The sequence below is a fragment of the Pyrus communis genome, chromosome 3, assembly GCF_041283825.1.
Source record: "Pyrus communis isolate YQ-2024b chromosome 3, ASM4128382v1, whole genome shotgun sequence".
Classification (NCBI taxonomy): domain Eukaryota; kingdom Viridiplantae; phylum Streptophyta; class Magnoliopsida; order Rosales; family Rosaceae; genus Pyrus; species Pyrus communis.
This window is the reverse complement of record NC_142567.1, coordinates 18,578,173-18,595,164: the sequence shown is the minus strand read 5'-3', so window position 1 is coordinate 18,595,164 and position 16,992 is coordinate 18,578,173. Positions and strand designations below refer to the sequence as shown.

Here is a 16,992-nt window from a genome sequence, read left to right as displayed (position 1 = left end):
CAATTAGGGATAATTACCACATTATCTCAAGATATTATTTCCTATTAAATATATATCTTGGGAATATTTAGAGAATATCTCTCGCTTAAACACTACATGGCCAGCCCTAGCCCTATAAATACCCCATATTATACCAAATTTTGAGGGCTTTTGCAATCCTAAAGAAGCCCTAAACAGTTACTCTGAGAAACTAACTTAGGCATCGGAGATCCGTTGACCTAACACCCCCCCCCCCGGCTCCTCGTGGGCGCGTGAGGCTTAGGTCTTTGATCAAAGGTGTTGATTGTTTTGCCGGTGCATTTTCGTCAAGACTGAAGACGACGGAAATTTGCATCGACAACTATCATCATGGATGTTATTGAAACGAAGAGTGATGTGAGTCCGATCATCAACTTCAACAGTAAGGATTTAAGAAAATCGTTTTCAGCATATTGCGACGTGAGGATGCACAAGCACATGGGAATTGTAGTAGAGAAGGAAAAGTGTACTACTCCATCAGATATGGCGAAGATTAAAAATGTCTCTTTTATGAAATTTGGTGTTCCTTTATTATCAGCTACCTCCTGGGATGCTAAATGCAGCTGAAAACACAACAGTGGCGATAATAGTTGAAATAGGCATGCACGGATTTGCAGTGTCCTTCATCCATAATTCTCCCTTGTGCAATAAATCCTCATGCTCGCTAGTGAATAATTCTCGAAGTGTTTTTCCTTGCTTATATTTCATATGTATAAAGGGAGATTGCACAATCTTCTCGACTTCCTGCCACATCAATGATCGATAATGAAATAAAAAAAGGCAAGAATTTTCTAGGCAAGACGGATTAAAGTTGATTATGAGATGAATTTTAATCATACCTCAAACCATACTAATTCTCTTTGCATCTGAAGAGCCGCTCTGGACACAAGATTAAGTTGGTCTTAAGGTGCCAATTTTTCAGCTAGATGTAGAATGTTGTTATTCTCATCATCAGTAAATGTTTCTATGATATCTTTGATGGAGCCTGTCTCATGCGCTAGATTGAAGAGACTTGCATGACGATGAAAGACTGCAATATGGAAGATAGTTAGATTGTTGTCATCATATTCCAATAGCAATTCAGGATAAGAGTCAATAAGCACAGATAAGAATTCATAATATCCTATTTTCGCTACGTCAAATAGTAATTCAGAAGGCTCTCTTATCAGACGCATGACTTCGTCGTCGTCACATTTCAACATTTCTTTCCAAAGGCATTCGACTAGTTTCAGGGCTTGAGTTTGCTTCAAGTTTCTTTTGTAAGGACCCTTCACGCCTGTGAGTACTTTAACTGTAAGTTAAAAAAGTTCCAACATAAACAAAATGATCAATGGTCACAAGAATAGGCAAATTTCATACTTACGTGAGGTGATCAAATACAAAAGTTTGTTTTTATATAACTCATCACATTTTCATACCATAATTTTAGAAGAATCGACTCACATGTTTTCATAAGTCTGTTGCCCATTCCTGAAGTACTTTGGTCACTAAACTCTGAACACTTTCGAGCTAAGACATGCAATGCCGTTTTATTGTCGCCTTTACGGGCCCTTGCTAATGTTCTATCATCTTGTAGCAACTTCATAGCTAAATCTGCACAATTTACAAAGATTAAAAAAAAAAAAGAGGAAGGGGTTAGAGAGAGAATTCAAACAACCTTTATAAGAAGAATAGTTAAGAATTAAAGATGTGTTTAATGTTTCTGTCCAAGTTCCAAGTACTTATCATAAAGACCATGATCTATACAACAGAAAAAAGAGAGCGTTACGGCTCATTTCATCTAACATTTTTCTTACGTTTTAGGGTATAAATACAATGCCATTTCAAACTGTCCAAACAAAGTATAGCCATATAAAGTGGTGTCATTCCTTCGCCACTTGGAATTGTTGGCAAGAACCTATTTTTTCGTATCAAAATTTCGGCAATTTCTACAATTCCAGCTGCAGCGGCAAAGCTCAGTGCCGTATTTCCTTTAATGTCATGAAGTGCCAAGTCTTCTTCATCCATCATTTTGACCAGTTCCCCCACAATCTGAATATTGTTCTTTGCTCCTGCTGCGACGTGAAGGACAGTTTCCCATCATTTTGTTATGCTAGCAGTTAAGAGTGCCTGATTGATATTTACGATGCCCTTGGTGGCATCCCAGTCGACTTTCATTGCAACTTTGTAAAGGGGCATACACAAGTTCAAGTATGCCTCTCCTATGTTGGATGCAAGGGATGAAGTTAAATCATGAGCATATGATTAATTTGTGAACGTAGAATATATGCTCAAATATTCTCTCGTGGAAGAAATTTTCATACCATCTAGTATAATCAACATTATATACACATAATCTACCTAATCAAAAGGTAAAAATGAAAAGAACACATACATTCTTGAAATTATCTAATTAATAGGAACGATATTGTATGACCATGTTAATAGAAATAAAAATTATATTACCTTGCTAATAGACGTAAAAATCATATTAGATACAACATCAAGATGATTAAAAAATGTAAGTGAGTGAAATTTTTTTAAGATTATGTTACCTACAGTACGAAAACAATTAACAATTACCAAAAAAAAAAAAAAAAAAAATACTTCTCCTTGCTAGGCTGCTAGGTGACTAAGAAGAAAATAAAAATTTTGAATTTTGTAGGGGAAAACTTATTGATGGTGTGTGTTATAAATGATTCAAGCCATTAACTACACGTTAATTGAGAATGCATATGTTTATGATAATGGGTTTAAGAGAAATGCTAAGGAGAATCTCTCAAAAGTAGGACTCTTTATGATTCTCCGTTACTTCATGCTTTTGGCACAATTCTCTTGTCAACATTATAAAATAGAGAAATGATAAGGAGACTCTCTCAAAGTAGAACTCTCCATAGACTCTCCGCTACCTTTGGCATGGCTTCGACTATTCCTCAAGCCCGCCAATTAGTTAACCATGGACATATTTTAGTTAATGGTTGTATATATAGTAGATATACCAAGTTATCACTATAAACCCCGAGATATTATTACAATGAGGGATGAGCAAAAATCTAGGGCTCTGATTCAAAATTATCTTGATTCATACCCCCATGAAGAGTTGCCAAACGATTTGACTCTTCACCTTAGGCAAGTGTTCCTGTCATATCCCAAACCGGCTCCGCCATAGCACAATATTGTCTGCTTTGGGCCACGCCCTTACTATTTTGTTTCTGGGAACTCACACGAGAACTTCCCAGTAGATCACCCATCCTGGGATTGCTCTCGCCCGACCTCGCTTAACTTCGGATTTCCGATGGAACCCGAAGCCAGTGAGTTCCCAAAAGGCCTCGTGCTATAGGAATGGGAGCATGTACATATAATGCACATTACCCCCTCTCCGTTGGTTGATGTGGGATGTTACAATCCACCCCCCTTAGGGGCCCGATGTCCTTGTCGGCACACTCGCACCACACGGCAGAGTGGCTCTGATACCATTTTGTCACATCCCAGACTGGCTCCGCCGTAGCACGATATTGTCCACTTTGGGCTGACCATTCCCTCATGGTTTTGTTACTGGGAAGTGCTCGTGAGTTCCCAGAAACAAAACCGTGAAGGAATAGTAAGCCCAATGCGAACAATATCGTGCTACGATAGAGCCGGTGTGGGATGTGACAAGAAATAACTTGAATTGATATCTATTAATTATATAGAGCTAGAGTAGAGTTGCATGCTATATATGAATATAAGGGTTAATTACACTAACATGCCCTGAGATTTATCCAGTTTTCACAAAACCACCTCACGTTTGAGACATTACACTAACACCCCCTCAGATTTTAATTCACTTTCACATAACATCTTTAGTCAAAATTATGCTAATTAATTGACAACTTTACCCTTATAAGTAATACTTAAACAATAAAAAAAAGCTTTATAATTTATACAAAAAATAAATTAAACATTAAAATAGTATCACCATCTTCATCTTCTTTTTCCCAGCTAAGAATGCTTATGAACAATGGGATTCTACTTCATAAGCATTCTGCTTGCATCCATAAGAAAATAATTAACAATAACAAAGTTTCAGTTTCATGAAAAATTACTTTGATATGCCAAAACAAGTCAAGAGGCGCAAGAGGAATCAACTGAATTTGCAACTTGTAATTAAATTTCTTGTATTTTGGTCTAATTCTATTCTTTCGAACCAAAAAAATAAGCAGACGGTTGCTTTTCTTCTTCAAATTAATTTCCAAAGAAAAGAGTAAAATGAGAGTTCCTGAAGAATCATGGAGCATTAACTGCTGAATAACTTATAGTTATCATAAAGTTCAAAACCTCTATGCCTGTAGAGCCTTGATGCCCCTCCCATTTTGTGAAAGCCCTGATATCAGCATTCCAACTTACTGTATCCCTCGTTGGCATCCTCCTACACACCAGACTGTTGTCTTCCAAATTCCCACACTTTGCATACATTGTTGAAAGAGCACTTCTTATTGGTACTACAAGATTGAACGCATACTTGATGGTACGAGCATGGATTTGCTTTCCTTGTCCAAAAGCGCTAAGACTCAAACATGCTTTGAGGACGCTAGCCGTCGTTCATAAGGCATCCTTCCCCTCCCTTTTTTAATGTTTAATTTATTTATTTTTTAATATTTTATTTTCTATGGAAAAGACTCTAAGAAAATACTTAGAGTACTTGGATCTAAGGGAAGACGTGGTGCAAAACCGAGCGCAATGGCCTTCTAGGATTCATACAGCATACCCCACTTAGTGGGAAAAGGCTTTGTTGTTGTTGTTGAATATTTTCTTTTCTATATAATTATAAAGACTTTCTTTATTGTTCAAGTAATTATTTATAAGGGTAAAGTTGTCAATTTATTAGCAGAATTTTGACTAAAAGGGTCATGTGAAAGTGAATTAAAACTTGAAGGAGTGTTAGTGTAATGTCTCAAACGTGAGGGAGTTTTGTGAAAACTCGATATACCTCAGGGGGTGTTGGTGTAATTAACCCATGAATATGAGGTAAATATTGCATGGAATTGTGAAGACCAAAACATGTATTAAAAAGTATCATTTTATGGAAAGTTGGTTTAAACCCAAGAGAGAAGCTAATGCGACTCTCTTAAAGTGAGGCTCCCCACTCTCCAGCATTTTATGTTTTTTACACAATATTTTATAAGGAAATGCTAATGAGACTCTTTCAAAAATGGGACTCTCTATATACTCTCCACCACCTCATATTTTTGGCACAATTCTCATGCCTACATTATAAATGTGAATAACTAGGACACTGGAATATCTAGAAAGGCAATTAGGGAATCGGTTTGATTTTATCTATGTTCATTCTGTTTGAAGAAAAGAAGGATTCCAAAGAATCGATCTTTCTTTTAGTAATAATTGAGCTATGAAAACACTAAGTTGCACAAAAAAAAAGAAAGGTTTTTGCGTCAATTAAGCCCAGAAAGGGGTTTTGTAAGATTTAAATGGTCCATTAAGCGTCTCACGGCTATGTCATAACAGATCCAAATTGTCATATCCCAATCTCGACTTCGCCGTAGCAAGATATTGTCCGCTTTGGGCCCCAGCCACGCCCTCACAGTTTTGTTTCTAGGAACTCACATGAGAACTTCCCAATGGGTCATCCATCCTGGGAATGCTCTCGCCCGAACTCACTTAACTTCGAAGTTCCGATGGAACCCGAAGCCAGTGAGTTCCCAAAATGCCTCATGCTATATGGAGGTGGGCATGTACATATAAGGCACATCACCCCCTCTCCGTTGGTCGATGTGGGATGTTACAATCCACCTCCCTTAGGGGCTCAACGTCCTTGTCGGCACACTCGCACCACACGGCAAAGTGGCTCCGATACCATTTTGTCACATCCCAGTTTTGGCTCCGCCGTAGCACGATATTGTCCGCTTTGGGCTTACCATTCCCTTACGGATTTGTTTCTGGGAACTCACATGAGATCTTCCTAGTGGGTCACCCATCCTAGGAATGCTTTGACCCGAACTCGCTTAACTTCAGAGTTCCGATGGAATCCGAAGCCATTGAGTTCCTAAAAGGCCTCGTGCTTTAGGAAGGGGAGCATGTACATATAAGGCACATCACCCCATCTCTGTTGGTCGATGTGGGATCTTGCAATCCACCCCATTTAAGGGGAACCCAGCATTCTCAGTGGCACATTTGTACCGAACGGTAGAGTGGCTCTGATACCATTCTGTCACATCCCAGTCTCGACTCTGCCGTAGCACAATATTTTCCGCTTTGGGCCCTGGCCACACCCTCACGGTTTTGTTTATGGGAACTCACACGAGAACTTTCCAGTGGGCCACCCATCCTGGGAATGCTCTTGCCCGAACTCGCTTAACTTCGGAGTTTCAATGGAACCCGAAGCCAGTAAGTTCCCAAAATGCCTCGTGCTATATAAAGGTGGGCATGTACATATAAGGCACATCACCACCTCTCCGTTGGTCGATGTGGGATGTTACATTTCTTATTTCCACGTTATTTGTTTTTCTTTTTCCTAATTAATCATTTTGCACTCTATTACCACTTTACTTAACCTTCACACATGCAAATACAACACATATATGGAGACTGTATATCAAGTAATCATATGGTACGTGTATGTATGCATGGGATGTGAATGAAAGAGAGATATCGTACGTACTATTGGTATTTTTCTAGTAGATAACATGAGCACTATAAGAAAAATAGGCTTTGGGTACAAAATTGAGGACACAAATGAGGTATTTGTCTCTATTGAATATTGAACACCAATAAGGTGAACCAGTGTCCATTTCATATAAGACACCACGTATTGTGCCCTATGTAGAAAATAATGGACACCAAAACTTTTGGCTGACAACTTTTTTCACGATAGAGACAGGATGAAGGTGCAAGATTAACAAGTAAAAAGAAGAATTAAATATATATTCAAGTAATATGATTTTTAACTACATGGGAAAAATTAAAGAGCAGTGAAGAATTGAGAAGATGAAGAGCTAGAGAGCCAACAGAGAAGAAATGAAATGATTTTTATTATCAAAAGACTTGAATGAATTACAATATGATTCACTACTTAGTTATAGAGTACAAAGCTTAGCTCCAAAGCTAGCAGATATAACCAACATAATAGAAATAATCAACTCTATCAATCTAACACTCTTTCAACAAACTCTTGATGATATGGCACTTTGATGTGGATATTGCCAACATCCTCACTCAATCTGAACTGGGATTCCAGTTTGAGATTGTATGTGTGCTTAAGAAATGCAGAACAATGAAGTCCTTCTTGTCCATGCACTCCTAGCCCTGCTCCCATCATCAATTAATCCTCTGTTCTTGGTGTTTAAAGATGTCTTCATGCATCTGCATTATCTTTTTTATAGTACACATGCTGTGCTTGTCAACAATTATGTCTGTCAAGTTTTGAAGTGTGTGTCCTCAACTATAGCCTTTTGATACTTCCCCCTTCAGCCTAGTTTTTTGAAAATAGTCCAGTCATCCACCTGATGCACAGTTAAGTTGCTGAATTTCCTTCTCATATCGTATCTTCCCATGAAAACACATTAATCATATCGTATCTTCTCAGTAGTTTCTGGGAACACTAAACCTTACTGCCTCTAACTGGAGCTTCACATAAGAATAGCCTTCTATGAAGGAGTCATAACACACCCTTATGCTGGTATAATAGCTTCTTACAGGATTACCTTTCATGGGATTTACCGTCAACAATCTCTTTTACCCTTCGTGGAATTTACCTATTCACATCACGAAATTACCCTTCCTAGGATTTACCGTTAACAACTTCTTCTACCCTTCGTGGGATTTACCTATTCACATCACAGAATTACCCTTCGTGGGATTTACCGTTTACAACTTCTTCAAACTTCATCGTATAATCGAACTTATTGTAGATTCATGCTAACAACTGAGTTGGTTAGACTCAGAAATTATAGGATGAGATAAGCTCTTGAACAATTTAAACCCAATGACGAGACAACAGAAATTCAAGGACTTACAGTGTATAATCTTAAAACTAAGTCCCATTTGATACAAATTATGATAGCAACAACTGCATTATCAAGGACCATGAGTAACATCACCAGCAGGACACCAATAATCACCCAATTGAAAGTAAAATCCATAAACCATCAACAAAATACTTATTCTAACAATATTAAACCCTAATATCAGAAAAACAACATGAAACTCAGAAAAGATCATCGAAAGTGAGATGATTTCATGCCTTAATTTGGATGAAAACAATTGATTGTCACATCCCAGAAGTAATTGCAGTAAGAAATCATTCCAATTCTCCAAAGAATTCAGATAAAGTGATTAGAAATATAACCTTCACAAAAAAATCTTGAGTTGTCATTTCGTCGAACATGTAGACTGCACAAATTTTGAACTTTTCTCTGCACCAGAAAACCAAACTCCCACCAAGAAACCAATTCGTCGAAGATAGAAAGTGCAAGAATGCACTACACAACTGCTTCCAATTCATCACTTCATCTTGAAACCTAGAGGAAAAACCCAGAAACAATTCAACTCTTGAAAAACCCAAAAAAGATCCATTCTAATTGTTCAAGAATTCAGAAAAAAAAATGGGCTGAAAACATAACCTTCAAATGAAACTTTTGAGCTAGGACTTTTTTCAAACACCTGGGCTGCAGTGAACAAGAAGCATAGGATTTTGGGGAAATAACACCACATTCTGAGGAAAACCCCAATTCTGACAATACACCAAATCTGGATGAAATGAAGATATTCCACTGGATCTAAGAAGTTGCTTGAAACTCCCACACAGCCACTCTAAGAGAGTCTCTTTTTTCCTCTCGGTTTGGATTTCACATGGACGCACTCTTGCTTTCTCACTTTGCAACCATTGCAAGTCTCAATCAATTCGAATATCTCCATCATCGGTTCTTAAAGCTTGATTCTACAATCTCAAAGCATGATTGCGAAGGTTCCCTCGCAGCCCAACTGTGTCGTCGCAAACGGCAAACAGAACGGAGCACTGAAAATCAACCCAACAATCGCAGAAAAATCAACCCAAGAAAAATCACTGAAGCACCGAAAATCTAATGGAAATTTGAAGAGAAACTAAACTAGGAAGGAAAAGAAAATGTAAACTACTATGAAGAGAAACCACCATAATCCATGGCTTGAGCCTGGTGGCTCTGATACCATGTTAACTAGATTGGAAAAAATAAAGAGCAGTGAAGAATTGAGAAGATGAAGAGCTAGAGAGCCAACAGAGAAGAAATGAAATGATCTTTCTTATCATAAAACTTGAATGAATGACAATATGATTCACCACTCAGTTATATAGAGTACAAAGCTTAGCTCCAAAGCTAATAGATATAACCAACTCTATCAATCTAACACCCTTTCAACAAACTCTTGATGACATGGCACTCTGATGTGGATATTGCCAACAATGATCACTGGACAAAGTATTCGATTCCAAATAACGTGAAGATAATAAGTGTGTGAAAATTATGTAAACAAAGATGGAGATCTAAAATACTTGCATGACAAGTTTTGTTTAATGAAAACCATTAATTCGATAAGCAAAATCATGATACATAGAATATTACTTACCCAACAGGATCCTCTCTAGATCCTCTCTGTGAGGATTCAGAGGATCCGTGAATCGTGCTCGTTTATCTTATATCGAATGGTCAGTTTTCGTCAGTTACTTATATTTAATTTTAATTCTTGTCTGTTCAATGATTTATTTAAAGTTTATATTTAATTTTAAATAAAAAAATTAAAATAATTTATAACTGCACGATATACAATGAACAGACAAGATTCACGAATTTTTAGAATCTTCATAAGGAGGACCCGAAAAGGATCCAGATTCATTACTTACAGTGATTTCCAGCAGCCAAGTGGAGCTAATTACAAAGACGCACTGCTATTCGACTCTGGAATTTAGTTTATTCTAAAATAGAGAGAGAAAGAGGTCAACGAACTGTATTGAGCTAATTAGGGTCTTTTGAGGTTTTTACTTTTTTGTTTTTTTTTTTGGTAATACGGTCTTTTGAGCTTTAGATAGGGGAAACTTCAAGAAGAATTATATGTGGGGTTCACGGTAGTAAAAAGTATCTCTTCTCATCTCTCTCTCTCTCTCTCTCTCTCTCTCTCTCTCCACTCTTTTGTGGCTTTTCTTTAGCGAGGAAATTAAACTTTTTAAGACGTGGGTCATTCAACAGACAAAGAATCTTTCAAGACTTAATGTGTGGTTGCATTCACTCCCACGTACATATGGCGTTATTTTATTGTTAAATATCGAAATTAAATATAATGTTGTGAATACGATAAAGGGAAGTGGTCTTAGTCGGCCAACGACTAGTCAAATAGTCAGTGCCTCAGTGAATTTTCCCCAATTAGAGGCAAGAGACAAAACTCAGCTATAATCGAAGGGAAATTGGGAGGAAACTTTCTTTCTCTTTTTTTTTTTTTTTTTAAATTGTTATTGCCATTCTTTCATTATACATTTTAAATTTTTATATTTAAAAATAAAAAAATATATTTATAAGAAATGTAGAATGAAAATTTTAAAATGTCACTAACACTACTTTTTTTTTTTTTTTTTTTTTGGTTTTATTCTTTTTTACATTAAAGAATTCGAACTCTAAATTGCAGGATTAGGCAAGACCGACGCCCGTCCCTGGGTGATAATAAATAACAATGCATTGTTTGCATATAAAAAGGGCTTCACGCATCCGAGGAGGGATAATGTGAGTAAAACAAGTACAAGAAAAGGTGGAAGTGGAAGTGCGCAGCCAAATGCTCAAATATTGTTGAATCTCATAAGATGGTTGGCAGAATATCTAATTATATTACTTGAACTTTGGTTCGTTTCATTGTATTGCATGTATATAATGTTTATTATTAATTTTCAAAGGAAGTATGTTTTTTTATTTAATTTCGAATTAAAATAATATAACAGACAGAATGCAATTAGTCTAATTTAGTGATCAAATTAGATAGTCAAGGAAGGAGAATATCTAATATTACAGTACTTGGTACTTTAATGTCAAATATCAGCTAGAGGTAAAATGAGTAAAATTAAGGATTGAATATAATCCTTCTATGCTCTTTTCTTTACCTTAACTGTTAAACACTTGCACGATAAGCCAAAACTAAGGAGCTGAAAGTGCAGGTTTCTAAATATGGGAAGGTAGGCTCAAGCTAGCTAAGATTGCGTCGTTGAGCACAAAAGTCAGACAGTGATCTGAGAGTTCCATGTGGAATGGTTCTAGCTTGCTCGAAGGATCAATCGAAAGATAGAATTCAGGGACACGTAGAATGTATTTTAATGATTCAATTAGGAAGTCTTTTAACTTATAATTGTACGTATCTATTGAGAATGCTGGCAATGAATGGCTATTTTGTGCCGCACAAGAATATACATAAAGTAATAGTATACTCAACTTTTCATGTTCTTGAAACTGGTAGAGTTATTAAATTAAGAGACCAGGATTAATTGCATGAATTTAAACAAATTACAACCGGCAAGTTCTGATGAAACTTATAAGGTGGATTTGATATCTTTTATGGTCAATAGGATGTAAAAAATGTGCATTAGGTATTATACTAATAAGTACTCAAGTATACAATATTGTGTGAACTATATGGTGTGGTTGTTGATAACATTACATAGTTTATAAATTTAGTTTAAAAAATTAGTCCACTTTTTTTTTTTTTTTTTTTTTTCCTGGAATTAAAATTGTGCTATTGCATATTGTTGGGGGACTTTTAGGTCGACGTGGACTTGGGCTTCGAGAATGTCCTATTCTCTCCCTTGGTGTGGGTTCGCAACAAGTCCTGGGATATCTCGAAAGAGATAGGTTTTCTTAGAAAATACCCCAGTAACATTATCGGCTCAAAGATAGTATGAAAGATCAAGATAATGACTTGCTCAAGTGAAGTGTGGTGTGCAAGCTAGAACTTATCAATTTACATGAGAGAGAGAAGATTTGCATGGTTGCATGGCATTCTTAGCTGCATGATTTGGGCCTTCCTAGGGTGATAGTAAGGCTTCTAATGGTTGAGATGCTTGATGGAAGGTTGTTGGAATTATTAAGGTTGCATGGATGGTGATGCTTGAGACTTGGAGTATGCTTCTAGACTAAATGGAACTCTATGGGCGTCTTCCTAGGTGGTTCTCTCTCACTACGTTTTCTCTATTTCTTCCTTTGTGTTCATCTGAATCTTCTCCCTGTTCTTCCTGCGTTCCTCCCTTTATGTAAATGAAGGGTTCTTCTCTAGATTTCAAGGGAATATCCCTTTTGTGGCTTGGTCTTCCCCTCATTTCTCCCTAGTTATCCTATTATTCCCATTTTGGTATAAACTGGTTGCACTGTTGAGACATGCAGATTGCTACTTCCCAAGGCGCACCTTTCCCAAGGCGGCCTTCCGCAAGCACTAATTCTGGTAGCGCGCCTCACGGCTTTCGCACGTTGATTGTCTGTGCTTACTGGGAAGGGAAAGTCATCATTTAATGCTTGACTTGCTAGGCTTAACATATAGTTAATGTAAGAATCTAGTTTATTTCTAACTAAGGGAGTTGGATTGCTAAGGAAAGGGGGTAAACTAGACTAATTATCTCTCAATAATGCCAGCGTGCAATACAAAGGGTATGGGCTTAGATCTTTGGGCTCCCAAGTAGCCTAAAGTCTTCCATGATCCCGATTCCACGTAGGCTCAATAACCTTCCGTAACCATCCACACCATAATCCACTTAGCAAGGCCTGAGTATGTGACTTAGGCTTAGCATGGCAGTGATTAGCATGAGGAAGCATGGCGTGATGAATAGGTATGAGCATGGAGTGAATATTCGGCTTAATCACCGTGGCATGGCATGTTTGTAAATATATATTTCTCATTGATCCCGTGCCTTGCCATGTATTTGGGCTTGAATATAAGCGTTGCATGATAATTGGGCCTTAAGACTTGGATTGGTGTGTGACATTTTTGGGCCCCAACATTAGTCCCCTTGATTATTTGGGCTATGAGAATCCTTGAATGGGCTAAATAATCAACCCCAGGCCTAAGGGATTCCTTTTTTGAACGTGGGCTTTTTGATGGGACTCTTCTCCTTTCTTTCTTTCTTTTCTGCGTGGATGCTAGTGGCCTAGTGACAATGTGCTTCCTTGCTTCTCATGCACGTTTCATGATACAAAAAGGACCTCCTATCTTTTGTTGGTAATTGCTTTGAACAACTCCCTTCTCCAGGATAGGTATTTGTATTATTTTCTTCTTCTCCTCCTTAGTTTATCTTCCTTCGGCAACTTTTTCTTCTGCCCTTCCTTTATTATCCATCGTACCTCATACTTGCATCTGTGCTTTTGGGTTCTTTAGTGTTTTGCATTGAGACCTTCTTTCAGGTAAGGAAGAATTTCTTGACCTTGCTTTTCAAAACTTTTCTTGTTTCCTTGTCTTCGTTAACGATCTTGCTGGTGAATCTGAGCATGCTGTGGTGTTTTGCTTGCGCTTGAGGTACTTTAGGGTTTTAATCTTCATAGACGGGGGCATGATCTTTCCCTCGGGAAATCGAACTCGTGCTCCTCCATGTCTTTCGATCTTGGGTCTCTGTATGCTTGCTGTAGAGCAAAAAAGAAGCAAGCAAAATATGGAGGCGACACGTGGACTTTTGGGTAAAAGGACAAAATTACCCTTAAGGCACACTGGGATTCCCACGCGCATGCAGTGGACAATAACGGCTCAATCAATGTCAAATGTGATCAAAATAGGTATTTATTCAAAGCCTATTTCATCAACCCTCATCAAATCCTCCTAACAAGGAAAACCTAAATTATTCTTTTAAATTAGGATTGATTACCAAAATTAATTGATTAATTTCCTAATTAATTGATTAATTTCCTAATTAAATTCCTAATTGATAACAAGATATTATTTTGACATAATATCTTGCAATTAAGGCCAAAAACCATCATAAGTGGCCAGATAGGTCCGGCCACACCCCTATAAATAATCATCATTTCTCCAAAAAACCAAAGTCCAATTGTCTTCCCATTCATCGTGGGCGCGTGAGGCTTTTGGCCTTGATCTAAGGTGTTAATTGTTTTGCAGATGCATTTTTGTCCAAGAAGAAGAAGGCGGAATTTTGCATCCATAAATTGGTGCTTTCAATAAGAGTCTTGATTCACACGCTTAAAGAAGACTCGTGCATTTGAAGTTTCTCATTTCTTGTTCATTTGTAGATTTTTCGTACGTTCTTATTTCTAGAATATTTTATAAAATTCTTCGAATAAATGTAAAAGAAAAGTACAATGACTAGAAATTCGAAAACCACGATGAACGAAACTTTCTACGTTCAAGGATTTGGACTAAGTGATGGAGATCGTGACGTAGCCCTACCACCACGATCCACGAGGCTTAACATGACAGCTAGTGGAGCAGCAGCGACCCTCGGCGAGCCCACTACCCATGGTGAGTAGGCTAGCTCATAGCAGCAAGCCCAAGCCCGTGCCACAAGGCAACCACCCCAGATTCAACAGGCCCAAGCAACTGCAGCAATTGAAGCAGCCTAAACCTCGCGAGCCCAAGGCCAGCTCAAGCCCAGTGTACTCCAAATCCAAGCCGCGTCACTCCAGCCCACACGGGCCTAAGCCCAAGGCGAGCTGACCCGAGCCATAACCCACCGCAAGCCCAGCATGCTCCCGACCTGAGCCCAGGCCCAACGCCCATGCGCACCGCACGGGGCAGCCCACACACTTAGCGTAGCCTACGCTAGCGGCTTGACCCTCTCCAACGATCTGAATTGCTCCCATAGCCTAATTCTAGATCCAGCCTATTCTCATGGCACTCAAAGCAATCCAAGACCGGTTTAACCATCCTAACTTCATATTTATGGACCGACGATTAAACCAAGGGTATTTTCACCCTATTTCTCTACAACTTTGATGTATCCCAACTCAAATCTTTCGCCCGGATCTACTACACTTCCACTACTCAAGGAGATGCATATCCTCCAAGCTCTTCCAACCCAAATAGAGAACAACACTTGTCTCGACAAGTCATAGAGTTGATAAGCGCCCTCGCACAACAGACAACCTTGGTGAATTAGCCATTACAACGTACCGAAATGCAACGTGCCCTAGACAAAGTGTCCCGAAGTAGGACAAGAGCAGACAACGAACTTCTCCAATAGCATCCTGGCAAGCAGCCCCTTGACCAACCACGAATTGAGCGTTCGAGCAATGTACATTCCCGACTAGGCCCCCAAGATAGCGTATACTTTTGTCTTAGCGAGTGGAGGAGCATACACTCTTGGCTAGGTCCACGAACGAGCAGACATTCACTGTTAGGGCCACACTTTGATAATCAACATGAGCAACCTTCTAGGCGAAATGTTCATTCGCGGCTAGGCCTGCAAGGAGCATCTTCCACCTCACATCAGAGTAGGCAGCACGACGGACGAAGAGAAGCAATCATTCAATATGGCTCAAGTTCAACTGGCACCTTGTGAGAAATTCGTTCGCATGTGAAGAATATACCACATGCACCGCAGCCACGGCATAGACGAACCGAACATGTGGAACAGCTGGCTAGACCAGCAGGTCACAAACGAGGGCAGTTGAGAGCTTCGCTTCCCTCAACAAAGGTAAATTCAAGAAGAAGCAGACATGCTCATGACGTAGCGATTGCGTGATTTCCAACGTAACAAGGTCACTGACGAGGCATTACGACATGACATAACCAACATAAGCAGGTCACATTTCATGGACGAGATCGAGGAGGTAGAGCCTCTATGTAAGTTCAAACTAGATGCACGACGATAAAGGCATAGACACTAGCGGATAAAAAGTTTTCTGACGAACGTAACAAGTCAACCCAAAAGTCGCACCAAAGGCAAACGAACACTAGAAGGACGCACTTGGAAGCAATTTTTTTCCTTGTTGCCCCAAAAGATTCTACATAAAAGCAACATGTACAGGCAGTTGAGCACCACCTTCTGTTGTGTGTTACATGGTCCCAGTCGACCCTTGCTCCATAATTCAACTCTAGAGTGGCCCAATACCGGTTGTTGAACATCTCCTGCTATGTGTAACATGGCCCCAACTTGACAGCTCCATATCGCACCTTCACTCCTAGCCAAGGTGATGTAATATAGCAACCCAACGACGCCTCGAAGGCAATTGAGCACGCCTTAGCCGTGCATGCTTCACCCGATGGAGACTTCTAGCATTTGCATGTCGACAACATATCTAACTACAAGGGCTCAGGAGTAAGCACGGTCCTTATCACCCCAGACGATTTAATGCTCGAGCAGGTGATCACTCTAGGCTTCAAAGCATCCAATAATAAAGCGAAGTATGAGGCCCTACTAGCTGGCCTTCGAATGGCAAAAGACTTGGCGGTGAAAAAGATCGCAATTCATTTGACTTCCTAGCTAATCACCAGCCAGACTACTAAGGAGTACACGACAAAACACCCAAGGATGGCGCAAAATACAAAAGCAACTTGAGGCATTTCAAACTTATTCCCTTACTCAAATTCTGTAGGCAGACAACGCCCACGCAGACGTGCCAATGGGACTCGGCTCTACCCTCGACCACCAACTCAAATGCTCTATCCCTGTAAAGTATCTAGACAAGCCAAGTATGGAGGTGGAGCCAGCAGCCGATGTGTCATAGGTTAGTGCAACTCTAAATTGGCAAAGCTCCATTATAGACTAATTGGTCAAAGGCACCCTCCTCATGGAAAGATTGGAGTCTAGAAAACTCCAAATAAAGGTGTCTCGTTACTACATATGGAATGGCATTCTCGTCCGAAGATCCTACACTGGACCACATCTTTGTTACCTAACACCTCCCGACGACCTAAATGTTCTAAGCTAGATCTACCAAAGCGTTTGTGCAAATCACTCTAGAGACCAATCCTTAGCACAGAAGACTCTTAACACAGGTTACTATTAACCTACGATGCACCAAGATGCTAAGGAATTAGTACAAAAGTGCA

At 39.1% G+C, this 16,992-nt stretch overlaps 1 protein-coding gene across 1 annotated transcript; it reads right to left on the bottom strand.

Moving 5' to 3' along the window:
• Nucleotides 1-920: 920 nt before the first annotated feature.
• On the bottom strand, nt 921-2,028 carry LOC137714375 (uncharacterized). The gene is made up of 3 exons (XM_068453608.1): nt 1,833-2,028; nt 1,462-1,611; nt 921-1,309 (listed from the first exon to the last, which is right to left on the bottom strand). Exons 1-3 carry the CDS (start codon nt 2,026-2,028, stop codon nt 921-923), a joined length of 735 nt encoding a protein of 244 aa, XP_068309709.1.
• Between the last annotated feature and the right edge of the window lie 14,964 nt (nt 2,029-16,992).

Bases quoted from the DNA above. Each gene is read 5' to 3' on its own strand.
- LOC137714375 (XM_068453608.1), bottom strand. From the start codon at position 2,028: ATGATGGATGAAGAAGACTTGGCACTTCATGACATTAAAGGAAATACG. The intron at 1,612-1,832 runs GTATTTATACCC...TAAATTGTGCAG, and splicing joins GGACAGTTTGAAATGGCATT to ATTTAGCTATGAAGTTGCTA. The intron at 1,310-1,461 runs GTGAGTCGATTC...TTTAACTTACAG, and splicing joins CAACAGACTTATGAAAACAT to TTAAAGTACTCACAGGCGTG.